Source organism: Poeciliopsis prolifica, unplaced genomic scaffold (genome assembly GCF_027474105.1).
Source record: "Poeciliopsis prolifica strain line A6 unplaced genomic scaffold, Auburn_PproV2 SCAFFOLD021, whole genome shotgun sequence".
Taxonomy (NCBI): Eukaryota; Metazoa; Chordata; class Actinopteri; order Cyprinodontiformes; family Poeciliidae; genus Poeciliopsis; species Poeciliopsis prolifica.
Window position 1 is genome coordinate 5,685,946 of NW_026562396.1, and position 17,310 is coordinate 5,703,255.

General features: G+C 38.6%; 1 protein-coding gene across 3 annotated transcripts in view; it reads left to right on the top strand.

Annotated features, from left to right (window-relative positions):
• Positions 1-17,310, top strand: part of LOC129369623 (E3 SUMO-protein ligase PIAS1-like) — a 61,301-nt gene that overhangs the window by 25,992 nt on the left and 17,999 nt on the right. For all 3 annotated transcript variants that reach the window (XM_055045155.1, XM_055045156.1, XM_055045157.1), the window contains one exon: positions 5,303-5,798. In XM_055045155.1, the coding sequence (XP_054901130.1) occupies positions 5,303-5,798 (496 nt within the window). The remainder of the gene's footprint in view (positions 1-5,302; positions 5,799-17,310) is intronic.

A 17,310-nucleotide genomic window follows, 5' to 3' on the forward strand; every position in this document is an offset into this window, starting at 1 on the left:
GTTCCTGGATAACTATTATCCAAATGCGGTATGTCACTTTTGGCTCCAGTTCTGACTTTTTGTCCATCATTGTCACTGCAGAGTGGGTTGAGATGATCAAGGCGGGTTATCAGCTTCTGGCAAGGCTGCATTTAAAATCAACCACTATGGTTAGGAGGCTCATTATTTGCATAGAGTACTACTTAAAGTTGCCATATAATCAAAGTTGACGTTTAGTCATTTTTAATAAGATGCCTTCGGCAGAAATTGTCACACAGAGGAAACAACAGAAATCCACAGGAATTGTAAACCCGCTTTATTTAAATAGCAAACGTTTGTTTGTTACTGCACTCAGACTGATCCTTCAGTGAAACATTTTGTACTTTTAATTTCTATTGGGGCTGGTTCCCAATGGAGCCGCTTCTTCTTTTTTAAGCGAACTGGATGATGAGGCTGAAACACTTTTGAGTTTCTATTCTTCCATGAACACCAGTAATTAATCTAAATCTATATGGAATAGTTGTACGGGAACACTTCCTGTGAATGCAGAACAGAAATTGTTTTGCGACATTTGCAGAGTGAAAGTTCAGTGTGCAAAAGTGGAGCATGACTTACAGTAAAGCGTGAATCGTTTGGGGTTTCTGTTCCGTTCAGATTTACTGGTATTATTGCTGCGCTTTGGTTTTAATCACACGGCTCGGGTCCGTGGTTGAACCAGCGTGAGAGGTGCGCTTTACACCTGAGGCACTCGAGATAAAAATAAGTTGACATTTCCAAGGATAATTGTCACAGCAAAGTGCAAAAAGCTTCAGATTTCAGTGTTGTCTCAGACTTTGAAGGAACCGGGACAAAACAATTTAAACCAGACTTTACAGTTTAGTATTTCATCTGTGGATAACCTCTGAAAACTATGGCTATTCGTTGAAGAACAGACAGGTGCCCTGACAAAAATGGATTAAAATTAGTCTGAAAGTGTTTTTGTTTTGTTTCTTTTGCAACATGTTTCTTAGTTTCTGTGTAAAAAGCAGCTGCTGTGGTTAGGTCACAGAACGTGGCCCACATATGTCGTGTATATATTTCTGTCATTTCAAATGTCAACTGAATACAAAACACATAGGTTACATGTGGCTCCTGTGAACATTGCTGCATGAAACTGATGCAGTGTTTAATACTTTTTAATCAAGCTACATTCAAACTTAAGTAAGAAAATGTTCATCAGGTGAGGTTTTGTCGCCGTGAAACAAAACGTATTTGAAAAGTTAAGGTTGCATTTACTTCAAAAGCAGAAATGCAACAACTATTATAAGTACCGATTAAAGCCTTGCATTGCTTTAAATACGTCAGTGTAGCTTCAATAATGTTGTTTGTAGTGTTTTTGTTTGTATTTTTTTATACACAGAAACATTTAGAGAACAAATGTTCTTTAAAAGTTTAACCTAAAATAGGGCACAATGTCCTAAAATTAAAATATCGCCTGGTGGCACTTAAACATGAGTGTGAAATCAGTTTTATCTTTTAACATATTGGTAGTTAAACTGGAAAAAATCACACACAATTTATGTTTATAGAACAGAGTTTAAGGTACCATCTTTAAATTATACAATTTGGTCTGGCGAGACGATTCTTCTGCAAACTGTTGTTAAAGCCTAAAGCTGGATATTTTTGTTATTTATTTCCTCTTTCTGTGCTATTGTTGAACCTGCTCCATCCTACTGTCCCGTGGGAGTTTGGCTCTCAGCCCTATTTTAAGTAAAAAAAATAAAAATAAAAAATAAAGCCTTCGTGGGTTTATTCCAATCCAAAGAAAAAAGTCTTGCTTAAAAAGACCTGTTCATTGTTTATTCTTGTTTTATTTGTTTGTGCAGAACTTGGATTGCTTTTGCGAACAGGTTGGACATTTCTAACTTGATATCTTTATTTTTATATGGCGTGGTTGGGTGAAATGCTGTTTTTGTTAGGAACTCACAGCATGGTTGAACCTGTTACTTTATGTATTTGTTTGCAATGGTGAAGCTCCTAACAAAGCAGCAGAATTGAGTATTGTACTCATGAGTTGGTGTGAAACTAGTACCGCAATAACCACAATTAATTATTAATCTAAACAATCAATTTTGCTTCTCGAAAGGTTTTTTTTGTCCCCCTATAAATTAGACTGGTATTAGACTGGTTCTGAACCATTGCCGACCACCGAGAGCTGAAACCCGTGAATACTCGAGACCCCTTCAAGAGACGCCTGGAGCCGCTAAATTTAATAGTTCAGGCACCAAATCTACCTGAATACACACAGTGGAAACCATCTTAGCACGACTGTAAAGAAGCTACAGTCTTTATTTCTGCTCTTGGGGGATTCAGCCAATCGGCACTAAGGAACATAAACGCTTCTCCTGGATTGGCTGTTTTGTAAATGAAGCGACCCAAACAGAAACAACAGAAATGCTTTAGAATATCGTAAATATGCTCTACAAAACAGAAAACAAACGTTTTTCTTTTGAACTTTGAATTGCGTGTATAAATTATTTTTAACATTCATCAATAATTGAAGCCCTTATTATTTATGCAGTTACATATAAAAATTAAGCCTTGACTATTCAGATTATATTATACATTACAATATTACATATTCTTTGATAGTCATCGGTTCGGTCATCACTGCAATCTGTTTCTGTTTTATATTTCAACCAAGAGGCAATAATAGAGGAGGTTTTAATTTTAAAATGCCTTGTATTTAATAAATGTTTATTTTTTTAGGGAGTTTTTCTTGTTTAGTTTTCAGTTCCTTATCTCTCTGTGTTTCATAATAAAACCTACAAATCTGTTTATTATTACTAACCTCGAATTCGAGCTTTGGTAAAAGTTTTGAGGAAATAAAACGATAAAAATAATAAACTAAGATATTTACGTCCACAGATTGTTGTGGCTTAGAAAATCAAAACTCAATGCTGCTTGCAATCAGTAATACTTATAACAATGTTATGTGTGCTTCTTTGTTTCAATTGTTATCGACTGAAGCAGAAAGTTAGAAGAAGCACCAGCTTGATTCAGAGTTTAAATGTGCATGTCTTTGTATCGTGAACGTTTTGCTGTTCTGTGTGTTGTAGAGTTACACTAGGAGGATAACAAGCTCATAATAGCTGGTTAATTAATGGAGCTTTGTGCTTCAGTAACCAACCTGCAGGTGGCTGCTAACACACTCCCTGCTCACAGCTCTTCAACTACACTTCTTATAAAACTGTAATTAGAGTGGTAGGTGGTGGGTAAGTTATGCTTTCTGGGGAAGAATGCTTTAGCCTTCTATCAGCCAGCTAACAGTCAGTGTGCAGCAGCAAGTTGGGAGTAGGTAGTGCCATGAAAATCTGGCATTTCTCATTTTAAACTGTAAAAAAAGGGAAAAGAGGAAAAAATATCTGCCTACAGTCTTTAGGCTTGGATTGAGGATTTTTATTTATTTATTTATTTATTTTTATTTTATTTTTTTTACATTTTTGCTTCCCTTTGCACAGTTTGTTTCCTTCGTGCTTTTAATTTTACTTTAAGGTCACGTTGGCTGAGAGGGGGGAGCCCAAACCAGTTCCCCCACTTCACTATTGTAAACAAGAACAAAAACTCTGCGCTCGTTTTTTACTGGGAATCAATTGAACGCGGTTCGCTTTTGCTGGTGGCATTTTGCTCACACTGGGCTTTTCTCGACGTTTCCCTCTGAGAATAGAAAAAGAATTGAAATGTCCTTAATTGTCCCATTGAGGGGAAATGCAGGTGTGCTGTGGGTTAATGCCGTCCAATGTGTTTTAAAACGCCACGGCTCAGCAGGGGGCGATGGACTGCAACATCAGATTAACGATGAATAGGAAGTGAACATGTGGATATGTTTGGTTTCAGGGCACTCAGTTCTAGCTTTCATGTGTAACTTTGGAGTACTGTCATTCAGAGAAGGAGTTTACCTGCTTGATTCATTCTAAGATGTTTTAGGTTTTTTATTTTTGGACAGGAAACAAGTGAGAAATAAATTTAAGACTCAAAAAATAAAAAAGCTTCAGAAAACAAGAATTTTGGATCAAGATGCCTAGATTGAGAAACGGACTCAAAGTGAAACATTCCCGCATCACAAACTGCCAGGGTGTGAATGAGGAACTCGTATGCAACCTTGAAATTGCACGTTTGTTTTATTTATTTTTTATCCCTTTGAGTGTTACTGATTCTAAGTTTTAGTTCTCCACACAGATAGACTGCCCGCACATTAAAAGTTAAGGAGGATTAACATCGAGTGCCGGTTATCTATCTAAGTGAAACTGCACACGTTACGTTGGTTGGGCCTTTTGTCGCTCAATCTGATCATTTCCTTTTGCAACTTTACTCTCTTTGTTCATTTTTTGGAAGTCTGCTTAAAACATTAAAACTGTACGTATGCGCCTGAGCTTGACGACATGCTGCAGCTAAAGAATGAAGTCAAGACGCGGCGACGCTAAAAACTCGAAGTCTGACTCCAGATGTGAGTCAGTTCTTATGGACCTTTGGGGTAAAATGCCAAACTTTACAGCCAGCTGAAATCAGGCAGGTACAGGCCGGTATAAACATATAGGGCATTAACATTCGAAGCTACTTTTAGTGTTCTGTGAAACATCTTGCAGATAAATGCTTAAAGTCGAATGTTTTATCACACTTGTCCAGATTTGGTTTGGTCGTCAGCGATCTTGTTTTATTGATGATTCCTTCACATATTTAATTGAGATTTTAGAAAGATGGATGTAGGGCTGCAAACTGACGATCATTTTAGTGATCGATTAACCTATCTATTATGATGACAATTAATGAATTAATCGAATTAAGAAAAATTTAAAAACATTAAAATGTATAAGTAAACAAATGATTCAATTCCCTTTTTAAGTAAGAAAATAAACATTTGATTGCATACATACGCGACTGATCATTTGTTGCAAGGGACGCATCTGCAGTTAAATAATGACTGACATCAATATGCTCAACTCTTTCTGCTGCACTGAACATCAATTCACTAATTAATAATTGGATTCAAACTTTGCTTAATAGAATAATTTTACTAAATTTGAACAAGGTGAAGCTAAAACAGATTAGAAAATATTTAAAGACAAAGTTTTTAATCTTTATAAATATATATATCTTTATCTATATATATATATATTTTTTGTTTGTTTTGTTTTATTTATTCCAGTTAACAATTAATCAGTTACTAACTCAATTATTCCAGTAATCAATTCATCATAATTAATCATTTCAGCTGTTTCATGTTATTAGCACTGAGGTTACACGTCAGGAGTTTATTCTCATTATTTTTGTCTCCCTCTCTTAGCAAATGGTGATGAGCCTGCGGGTGTCGGAGCTGCAGGTGCTGCTGGGCTACGCGGGGCGCAACAAACATGGACGCAAGCACGAGCTGCTGACCAAAGCGCTCCACCTGCTGAAATCCGGCTGCAGTCCCGCCGTGCACATGAAGATCAAAGAGCTCTACCGAAGACGCTTCCCTGCCAAAATGGTCTCCCACCCCGAGCTGGCGCTGACCGGGCCGCACCACCCGGCTTCAGTCGGAGTCGTCGGGGGAGGCGGGGCGGCGCTGCCTGCCGGCTTGACGCAGCTGGCGTACGAGGGCCACGCCGGTCACGGCAGCGCCCCGTCGCCCGCTGCCTTACTGCCCCTCTCGCTGCTCGGACCCGGGAAGCACGAGCTGACCGCGCTGACGCACCACCTGCCCACTTCGGCCTCGCTGCACCCGGTCCACCCGGATGTTAAGCTCCAGAGGCTGCCTTTCTACGACCTGCTTGACGAACTTATCAAGCCGACGAGTCTAGGTAGGTAGAGAGTTATTGTGATCTGCAAAGTGAAGATACAAATATATGTATTTGGTGTACAGTGCCTTGCATAAATACTCATAGTGCTGCAGATATGTGTGATGCACTAACGCTAATAGTGGCTGTGAAAAGAAATAATAATAAATTAATGCAACTTGAAATTCAGCCTCTTTTTCAACTTCGAGTCTGGAAGAGTAAGAATGCAGCCACAGTTTTCTAATTTCACTTGATCAAGTCCAACTCGTGTATCCGCTCCACGTCTGCAAAGAGTTGTGGAAACGCCTGCATCAACTCTTCGACGCCGCTGATATAACAAGTGGCAGCTTCTATTCTTAAAAATTTGTACAGATATTCAAACATTTTTCTGCTCAGAAAACAGCTGCAAACTTTTTTTTGTCCTCCTTTCTGTCTAAACTACTTTTTCCAAAACACATTGACATTTGTGACAAAACGTGAAAAAAATTCAATGTGTTTGGAAACCAAGTCCTGCTGCTCAGCCTCTGTGTTGCTGCATATCTTTACAGTTCGAGTCATTTTTTTTCCCCTTACTCCCGTTGGTTTTCTTCCCGTATCTTTTTCATCAAAATATCTTGTGAGCGTGAAACTGACCCAAAAATATTATCAGAGAGGTTCTGGATATTTATATGAGCGTATTGTTCCTATAATAATCTCAGCGGCAGGCAGCGCAGACACCGACATTTGTAGTTCGCCTGTTTATATAAAAAGGCTCCCTGCCAGCGTCTGTGTCGCACTTCCTGGTAAAATGGGCTGACTGGGCGAAGGAAACTTCTCTCAAGGCTTCAGAATAAACACGAAACACTCTGGGTCCCCTAGAACTGGAGGTGAAAATAGAATCTGGGCTTTTTATCCGTGAAGCTGAAAGAACCCAAAACGTCTCTTGTAATCATTGGTCGTGGCTGCGGCTGTTAATGTTTATCGGTTAACGAGCGCAGCAGAAGCCGTTTTACCCTCGTAAATGATCACATAAATATTTTGTCTCGGGCGTTGTGCAGTCGTGGGTTAGGTTTCAGGACGTGCTAAACCATGATTCTTTGATTTATTTATTTATTTTGCCATGTGAAAAAGTATTCCCCCCCCATATCAGACATGCCTTTTCTCTTTAAAGTGGGTGGCAGTTTATCTAAAACGAGTCAAAAGTCTTTCATACCCCTTAAGTCAGAGCGCCGCAAGTGAGATGGTACACAGGGTGTTTCAAAAGGTTTGGTCACCAGCAGACAATCGTTGCAATTTTGGCCCTCAATCGAACCGAGCTTAACGGCTACCAGGTGTGAAAATACCCTTCGGCTTGTGCAGGTCGGTTTAAAGAAAAGATAAAACAAGATTTAAGTCATTTGCGACATATTAAAAAAATGGTTTACTGCAGAACATTTTTAATTCTCTTATTTAAAACCAGGGACTCGTGTTGTGGCTCTCTTCGATCTCCCGTTTTGGTTTGAGTTTGAGTTGTACAGCAGCAGCTGAAAATGTGGTTCGAGTTTTTTTTGTTGCTGTGGGAAAATTTTCAAATTTGACTTTGCATTACAACCCACTATGCTCTTTGTGTATTTGTCCCGAAGCAACATTGTCGATTAACTTTTACGTATTCACAGTGCCGCTATGAATGTGACATGGAGATGGAAAACAATAGAATATTTTAGTTGCCATTTCAAGACTCTGCAGAAGCATGAAGATGTGCTCCTTGGAGCTGAATAAATAAAAGCAATGTACAGAACTGGTACCTCATACACAGGCAATAGAGAAAATAAGGATTTGATATACCGCTGATTAAGTTTTTCCTTTTACAAAGAAGGTCTGTGAGTTTTGCCGTGGGTATATCTCAACTCTAAGAGACGGTGTCTACGATAAAAATCCAAAAACTCTCAATGTTTGATTTTAAAATAATTGTTGCGTGAAAGAAGGATTTGATGCAACACGTGGCACAGAAACCAGAGGTCAGACGTTTCTTCCTGCAGTTCTCGCCCAGGTTTGCAGCAGGGATTTTTTTGCTCCACTCCTCCATACAAATCTTCTCCCCATCTTTCCTGTTTCAGGGCTGTTGTTAGGCAACATGGAGTCACACCTCCCTCCAAAGATTTGATTTTGGTTTCATGTGTGGAGGCCGGCTGGGCCGCTCCAGGACCTTGAAATTCTTCTAAGGGAATCGATTGCTCTCTGTGTGTTTAGGTCAGTAGCTGCGTTTTCTGTTGACCATACACAAGGTTTCAGAAATTAATTTGCTTTATTGAAACGCAGCAATTTGTGGGGGGGAAAAAAAACAACAAGTCCTTTTAGGCTGAAAAGTTTTGTCGCAAGAAAGCGTTTTTTTTCTCTGGCCATATCAAAATTGGTTTATTTTGTGAAAGTGCGATGAAACGCTTTTTTTTTTTGCATCACACGAGTCACATGATCAATAACCGAATGTTTCCACTGCAAGAAGATGACAGGAAGTAGTTGGAGCATGATAAATCATCACCAAACTTATTCGCATATGATTTAAATCTAGTTACTTAACAGAATCACAGAAATTGCAGTTAAATTTTTTTTTTTGCAGAATATTGACAAAGTTTTTGCACACATTTGTAATGCAAATGGGCTGAGTCAGCTACTGACCCCTTTCTGAGTTTAGGGAAGGAGATTGTTGCCCGAAATCTCACGATACACAACCCCCATCCATCCTCTCTTCCGTATGGTTTGCCATAACCGTATGTTTTTTAGTAGCTGATCAACAAGTACTGCGCTTTGTCTGACTGCATGAGGACTCATAGTTTCAGTGTTGCTCCATGCTTCTTCTCTACGCTTTACTTCATTACTTAAGAGACATTTCATTTGGGCTTTATCTTGGTTAGATTTGTCTTTGCATTTCATCTGGCAGCCAGCCTGTACTTAGCATAATAATCTCTGGGCTCTGGGATACATTGCAAATATATGAAAATGTCTAGATTTTCCTACATTAGCATTTTAATGGACTAAGAGGCTGGCTTGTGATTAATTTGCCTGCAGATGCATGTACAAACACTGCGCCTGCAGCTTTGTCATCACACCATCCTTCTCCTTTTCTTTCCCTCTCTCTTTCTCCCCGTTTCCTGCACATGTTCCCTCCTTCGCCGCCTCCCTTCTCTCTCTCTTTTTGTCTCGCTCTCTCTCCTTCCTCTCCATGGCCATCCCTGGTCGAAATTTGCATGTAGAGTGATGAAATCACACAGGCGTACACCTGTGCCTGCGGAACCCCTCCTCCCCCCTTATTTGAATTTGAATCGAGCATTGTCACTTACAATATTTTTGAAACGGACTTTCCGATAAATAATGCATGTGTTGCACTTACTGGTCTCAAAGAAGCACAAAAAAGATGATTGACAAAGGCATAAAAACTTGCCAGAGAATTTTGTACGTCGTTTGATGAAACTACATATTTGTGTTTGCAGGAAGGAGAAGCTTTGAGGCGATGAACCCTTTCAGCCCTCATAGCTGAGACCTTCTAAACCAGGTTTAATTCCCATTTAGAAAACATATATTTTTGCTTCCAGACAGTTTTTCTCTCTCCTACATGCATCACTTTCTTTTTTTTTGTTTGTCGTTTTTTCCTGAGAGCGACTCTTTTTTGCTGGTTTCTCGCTTTCTTCCCATTCTTTCGGCTCCTGTTTTTTTTTTTGCTTTCACTTTTTTCCCCCCCATCTCCCTTATCCTTATTTGCTGCCTATCCTACTCTGTATTTTTCTTTCTGGTGAAATAATAAATGTCATAGTAGTTCGTACAAAAGTTTATGTCATAACTGGAATACAAGGTAAACCTTAAAGGTACAGCGTCCATAAATAATTGTCGCCTTTTTGGGCGTTTTAACCATTTTGTTGCTAATGTTCAACCAGCAAATTCATATCAAAGTGAATACTGATTTGTACAAAAATAATAATGATATAACATGTAGCATAAGAGCGAGTATAGATGATAGTGTGTGTTGGTCTGTGAGTGATTTTCATAAAAGTAAGCAATCAGTGCGTCTTTTCTATACCAATACAATTGTCCTTTAGTTCACCTAAAGAAATGAATTGATTAAATTAGATCTAAATTGTTGCGAGCTCTTTTGTTTCTCTCTCACTTTTCTTTTATCTTGTTTGTCTTTTCTCTAATTCATGTAAAGCACTTTGAATTGCCTTGTTGCTGAGTATCTGCTATATCAATAAGATGACCTTTTCTAGCAACAGATGAGTAACAAACGAAAGAACCGGACTGATTTTTGTCTGGCTCAAACTCTTAATTTTTCTTCTTTTTTTTACGGTTCCCGACAGCAGCTGCTTCATAAATCTGCCCCTTTAACTGGGCCGTGATTACATTACTCTTTGCCTAAATTTTAACATTTCACTGGTCGGGGGCAGTAATTTATTTTTGCACCTATAGATGAGTTGCGCTATTTTCTAAGTCCCTAAATTGGATTTAATAAGAACTGGGGCTTTTTTGTAAGTTCTGGCTAAGTGGATTTGACTGGAATGCTTCTGGGTCTTTTTTTTTTTTTTAATATATAAAACTGGATTTAGATCATATGAGCTTCTCTCCCACAACCAATTGAGGTAATGAAAATGTGCAATAAAAAAAAAAAAATGAAATATGATGTAAAGACATGAGTTTCCATGCTGAAACGCCCTCTGCTGCAAACAAACAATCCGACGCATGAGATTAAACTATGACCGCTAAGCTTAACGCATGTAGAGGAGGGCTTGAACGCTTAATGCTGCTTATAGATCAAGTTTATAGTTAGAGAAACACAGCACTCTGTCGGAGCATGTTCTCAGGTTTCCTGCCTCACACTGATTTGTCTCAATACCTGGGTTTCTTCTGTGCATATAAATGTAGTTATTATCACTCTCACACCATCTTCCTCTCCTCCCTCCCGCCTCTCTGTGCCATTATCCCTCCCCGTGGTGCAGTCCTGTGCTCTCTGCTGAGTCTTATCACTCTGGGGAATAAAGGTTAGGCGGCCCACGGCTCAGCCCTGCCAGCATCCTCCGCTCGATGGTCTTAGCTCCTCCATCCTCTCCTTGATTACCATGACGACCTCACGGGTTGCACTCTGTCTCATCCCCATTGTCGGCTGTCCTTCTTAAAGAAAGATGCCTCATTATGGCTATCATTAAGCACACACACGATGATTAAATCAGCATGTGTTACGGAAAAGGACAAAGGTTTTGAATAAATTGCGCGTTTCCTCTCCTTCAAAGTCGATTTTTTTTTTTATTGATTGTTTTTGTAAAATCTAGACCTTCAACCCTCTTTTTTTATTATTATTCGCTAGGATTTTATTATTTATTTATGTATTTTTTTAAGCTTTAGTCAGCTAGGCAGTCTGCATTATGTCTTATGATGCACGTTATGGGGAACAATCCCCTCAGTATGTCTGTCAGGTTGAGAGCTCTGCAGGATTTAAAAAGAAAACTATTCTCTCAATGACAGAAATGTCCCACAGTAGAAAACACTCTGTAGTTATGACAGTTTTTTTGTGGTAAAATGCTGAGGAAATGTGATTTATATATTTATTTTTGCAGCAATTTGCGCTCTTGAAATCCTGTGACGTGTTCACAATACGTAAAAATAAACAACCATATAGAAGTTCAGCCTCAGCTGGAAACGATTAAAACCAAGGGCAGCCAAAATGTGAACAGCTGCATATTGTCACAGATTAAACACTTCACATAAAGGATGATCAGAAATCCTGAACGTGGATGAAATGACGTCTAGATTCTGCCTCCTGTAGTTGTTTATTCATCAAGCAGAGAAAAAGACGAAACGTTTTACTGACCAAGGCGTTTTCAGTGAAGCTGCAGCTCGACTCTCTGGCAGAGGAAAACCAGAGCTAGGTTTTTATAGAAGCTGTTAAAAAGCAGCATTTTCTCCAGACCTGAGTTAGAACTGGACTGACTTTGGTGGAAAAAAAAACTCTACAGGATGCAGGGCTGTGTAGTTCTGATGTCAATATTAAAAAAGGACGTCAGTCTATAAGTGGCTAATCGTAGCTTCTGCTCCCGCTGAATTTCTGACCTTCCTGACCTCTCTGACCTCTCTCTTTCACTCCTGCAATGTCTGTGACCAATCCCGTCTGCACCCACCACTGAAATGGAGGCACTTTATGGCTCAATGTTCATTGAATATTTCAGTGCAGGTCAACTAGAACAGAATAAATAAAACACATTAAGTTAAAAAAAAAAAGATCTCTTTTTAATGTCGAATTGGCACGTAAATTGCATAACTGCACTGAAGAAAAATATACATCATGTGTAAAAATTAATATGCAAGAATGTTACAAAAATATATGAAACTCCCAAGAAACAATTGAAGCAATAGGTTAGATTTGGAATGACTGGAATTAAAAATAAGCAAAAATGCTGCTGTTGCATCTTTCTTTTAATAAATACACACAGATACCAAATGCTCTCCTATTTATACAGGCTTTTAGTTAATTATTTTATCATTTATCTTATTCTGGTGAAGCATTTTGTGATGTTTTTTGTAATCCGCAAAAGGCGCTATATTAGTAAAAAATCACTTACTCTCTCTGGTGGCACACTGGCCTCTCAAAATAAAACTTGCATGCTTTTATATTGAAGAAATGTTTTTTTCTATGTCATTTCCTCCCGTTGGTTTGGGTCTGGCTCATCTGATTTTTGGGCGGTGAATTCTTCCTCAACAGATTCTCTTTGTTTTCTGTGACAAAAGCCTGTGTTCATGAAAGTAGTCATATTTTAATTCACACGTGTGTTTATGTGTATTTAAGACATAGACCGATTCTACTGTTTGTTGCTATTTTTGTGTGTCATTTGAACATTTATTTTTGTAAAAGAGATTTTTAATTTCAGTAGGATTTCCATGGTGAAATCTAGGTGAATAAAACATTAATATTGTATTATTTGATTCATTAAATCAAATATTTGTTGTTTTCTCCACCCTTCCAACATTCTTGGGACCGGCCGTCTATTTTTGCTGCCTTCTCCAGCTTCCCTTAAAACCTTTCACTCCCACCAGATTCAAATAAAATCACAGATTTAACAAAGTAATGTTAATTAATGCAAACAAATTAAATAATAAACGAATAACCTCTTGTTTGTAAGAAGAAACCAAGAGTTTACCAATTTCCGATCAGGAGTTGGACTGTGTCAATAAATTATTTGATAAGCTGGTGGCTAAACATCTAATTGGAGAAATAAGCATAAGCACCAGTATTTGTAATAAACATTAAAAATTTTACTTTTTTAAACAAGAAGGGGAAAAAAATTGCTTTATTAAATTATTAAAGTAGCCATATCAACATTTCTTCAGCAGCACAAAATGTACAATTTACAACTCAGTTGCAGCCTTTCCCACCAGTTAAGATAATAAACATTCGATTTGGTTTTAATCGCCACTGTTTCTTTCCAAAACAAAAATCACAAGCAGTTTGGAGCATATCAGTCCTATCAAGCTTTAAAGCCATGCAAATGGGCGGGATGAAGTTTTCTCTGTGGCCTGCAGCCTTGTCTAAAGTCTCGTTCCCCTTTTTCCATTATTTATTTCATGCCTGTGTCCATTTTGAGAAAAGAAGAAAATCCACAGCTTCATTCATCAATTTCCTTAAATATTTAAAATATTCTACTTTGTTACAGAAACTAAAAAACCAAAAGAATGGAAGTGAGTAAAACCAAATCATATCTTCTTTTAGTATTACAGTCTGTCTTTAGAGAGAGGTTATTACTGCTAGTGAAATCAGATTTAATTTATTTTATTAAGATGTTTTTTCCTGCTGCTGCTCCGCTGATTGGCTGATGCCAAGTTCTCTAAACGAGTTCAGAAGCAGTTTCAGTCATATTAGCTGCTTTATTATAAAATAACTTGTCAGAATGTAATTATCAGCTCTCTTCCACCCAAGCAGCTGATACAGCTTTCAGGGCAGCTGTATCAGTTTTGAATTATTGAATCATAAACTCAAATACGAGGTCTGGCCTTCCACATGAGCTTTCACTCTTAAAGTTCACAGAGTAGATCTAATCAAACGCAGCACATTGATCATTTTCCTGGTTGGCCGTAACAATAGCAGGACGTGACCGTCGGGCATCTTGTTTTGTGCTTCCGTTGCTCACAAAAGAATGAAATCCAGAGTTTCTGGGTAGTATTAAAAAGTCTAGTTACAATTTTTAAAGGTTATTATGGCAAAAGGGCCCTTTATTTACAGAACTCGTTTACAAGGCTTTAATCCTTATTCCATTTTTATGTACTTTGTACATAAAAATCTGAATCTCTGAAAAATGTTGCAAAATTTATTTAGTGAGCCACTTTACAAGCATGTAAAGTGGCTCACTGTACAAAAATATTTAAAAAGACAAAGTTAAACTGTTTTATTTGACTTTTTGGCTATAGATTATTTAGATACTTTGTTTGAATTTGTGGGAGGAAAAAGATAAAGCTATCGAAGATCAAACACTGTGCTTTAAGGAATTGTATTTAGTGAACAAATACAATTTTTACAGCTTTTACAAGTATAATACAATATCACACGCTTTTTTTTTATTTCATACCTTTGTAAAAATGAAATTTATGTACAATCACCCGGTTGCAAAAATGTGTGCACGCCCTTAAACTTTGCTGAATGAGCTTTTGTTTTAATTTGTGCATTATGCTCGTAGACTGTCAGCATACCAGATCTTAACCTGGTCATATTTTCCCACTGTGCTTTGCCAAAGATCTCAACATCTCCTGTCCACACAAAGATTTCAGGAGCTTGTGGTAATCACACGCAGAGTGAAGTTTGTCATCCGTCCGTTTTCCCTTATTATCTCCAATTATTGATAACTGTTTTGTTTTTTTCTTCTGTCCCTACAGTCAATCAATGAGAAGGTGTGTTCAGCTGGGGCTGCTCTGTCAGATTGAACATATCTTCTGAAAATAACTTGTTAGCGAGTATTAAACATAAACTTTTCATTAAATCCATATTTCTGTGTTGCTGTTTTTTTTATTCGTCTGATAAGATGTTCTATGGAGGTCCAAAGGGGAATTTTTTTTGGTGTTACCTTGCAATAAAAGTTGAAACTGAATTAAAAGAACCAGTAAAGTATTTGCGGCACAGTGTGCACATTAACTCGCTTCAGCTAACAGATTTGTTTGTGTTTCAGCTGAGTCACATTAAAGGTGGAAAAAGTTTTGAAATGAATCGACGTTTTTAGGTCTCAGAAACCTGTGTATATAGTTTTGTTGTATAATTTGTTTAGGCCGTCATGGTGGCTATTTCTTTGACCACTTTGCTGCATGCGAAAACACAAGCTGATATTTACCGGCTCGTACTCTGACCTCTGCGTGACCCTCCTCCAACTGAAATTTTCATTTCGCTGTCAACAACTCCGCCTTCTCGCAGCAAATGAACATCAACAACAAGAGCCTTGGCTGCATACAACTATAAACAGCTTGCTGTGAATGGCCTCCATCTCTCCGAGCCTATTAAACCTGCATTATCCTGTCTGAGTTGGTTCATCATCAACTCCGCGAGTCGTTTCATCAGACACATCCGACCCTTTTTAAAATTGTGAACATTTGCAGCTCTGCTCCTTTCGTTCATCTCCTGCAAAAATAAGTATTTTCCTCCTCTAGAAATTCATTTAAGAGTTTTTTTTTCTTTTTTTGCAGTGAATGAAAGATAAAATGATGTCCATGTGGATTTTTATTGTTTTTTTTTTTATATAAAGCCATGGCCTAAAGGCGATTTGAAATGCCTTCTGCGTTTGGTAATGGAGATTGCAGAGCAAGCTGACTGCCCAGACACCTTAAATGCCAGCCTTAGTGGCCCTAAATGAGCCTTGTCAGTTTTCCTTACTTTACAACATCCATATGCAGATAATGAAGGTAATTACTGCTGTCAGAGGGGCAGCGAGGAACGTTTGTGGAACAATTTTTAGTTGTCATTGTGTTGAAGTGTGGGCGAAACATCCAGATCTGACCTTTTGTTGTGGATCCTTCCAGCGTCAGAATTTCCCTTTTGACTGACACAAGAAAGAATTTCTGGCTTTGTTCTGCTGCTGAACGTTGTTTTATCTTGTGTTGGTTGCACAGTGCCTGGCAGGCTTTTTGTGTGTTTGTGCCTGTGGTGCAGAGAAAAAAGTAGCAAAGCCACTAACAAGTTAATAAACTCCAGCTGGGCTTTGTGGTGCTGAAGACGGGCTACACGGTGGAGCACATTCTCTGAAGTTTAGCTCATGCAATTTCTCTTAAAGGCAGAATGAAATCAGCAGCTCAAACTTTCTGGGCTTGTGCTTCTCGCGTTGTCAGACTGCTCGTTTGTTTCAGAAACACGCGCTGCGGTAGCCACAAGCTAGCAAGCGGCCCGCTCCTTTTGTTTTCTCACAGAGGAGGGTTGAATGGTTGTGCAGTGAACGAGAAAGTTGCTGTGGTACAAAAAATGTGACCAATCTTTAGTAAAAATGTCTTATTAGTCGGTTTGGGCACATTTATAAAGGACAGACCTCCGCTGAGATCTGTTGCGCAGACTCACCATTAACATTTAAACGTTTGATCACTCAGGATCCGGTCAATAAATTGTTCACTGATGTGTGGAAAATCCAACGAAAGCGCTTCACTTTCAAACACACTTTCCAGAGGCTAGCCGCTAAATGCATAAAAATAATTCTGCAGCATAAAACATCGGTACACCGGTCAGCACACCACGGGCCCAACACTGTGATGAGAACATGACTGCTGTAAGGACCAGAGTTGGTTTTGTTGGCTTCTTTTAGTCTGCCATCTGAACGAGTGACCTCTGAACCACCTGGAAATGTCATCACACCAGCCCTGCGCGGTCCGCTTTAATCGAAGTCTGGTCCGTTTGCTTTCGTAACGGCACAACATTGTCCAACCGGATTGGTATGCTCTTAAAAGTGCAGTGTGAGAGTGATCCAAAGCACATCAGACCCGAACGCATGCAACGACAACGATAAAAGAGAAAAAAAATAAAAAGCAAACACTGAGGCACAACAAGAACGAAACAACCAGATTCTTCCCAGAATAACTCGGAGCCATGGACTCATTTATTGTTTTTCTCCTGTTTATGATAATCATTTGTCGCATTACGTGCAGGTCCATTCTGTTTTCAGAACAATTCGCAATGTTTGCAACTCAATTCATTTAAACTGCTGGGTTGTTTTATCACCAGGTGGTGTTAATGAACGCTGTGTGAGACGGTGTGTGTGACTCCATTTGCATCACTGCTCATAAATAATCAGAAGTCCCAGCTACGATTAGAGAGAGCTTTTGATACACACCGGTTATAAAAACAACATTTTATGAAATGGTCTGCAGGTAAATGCAAAAAGAAAAACTGATGTTTTTCTGCTGAAAAAGTTTTTTTGTGTGTGTGTGTTTTTACAGAAGCTGGTAATAGCCAGCCCTGGCCTAACACCAGAGCAGTTTTTTTTTTTGGAGAAAAAAAACAACAAAAAAAACACAGAGAATCAGGTTTCTTTATCCGTAGATGTTCCACACAATAATTCAGAGACAAATAACAGAATAA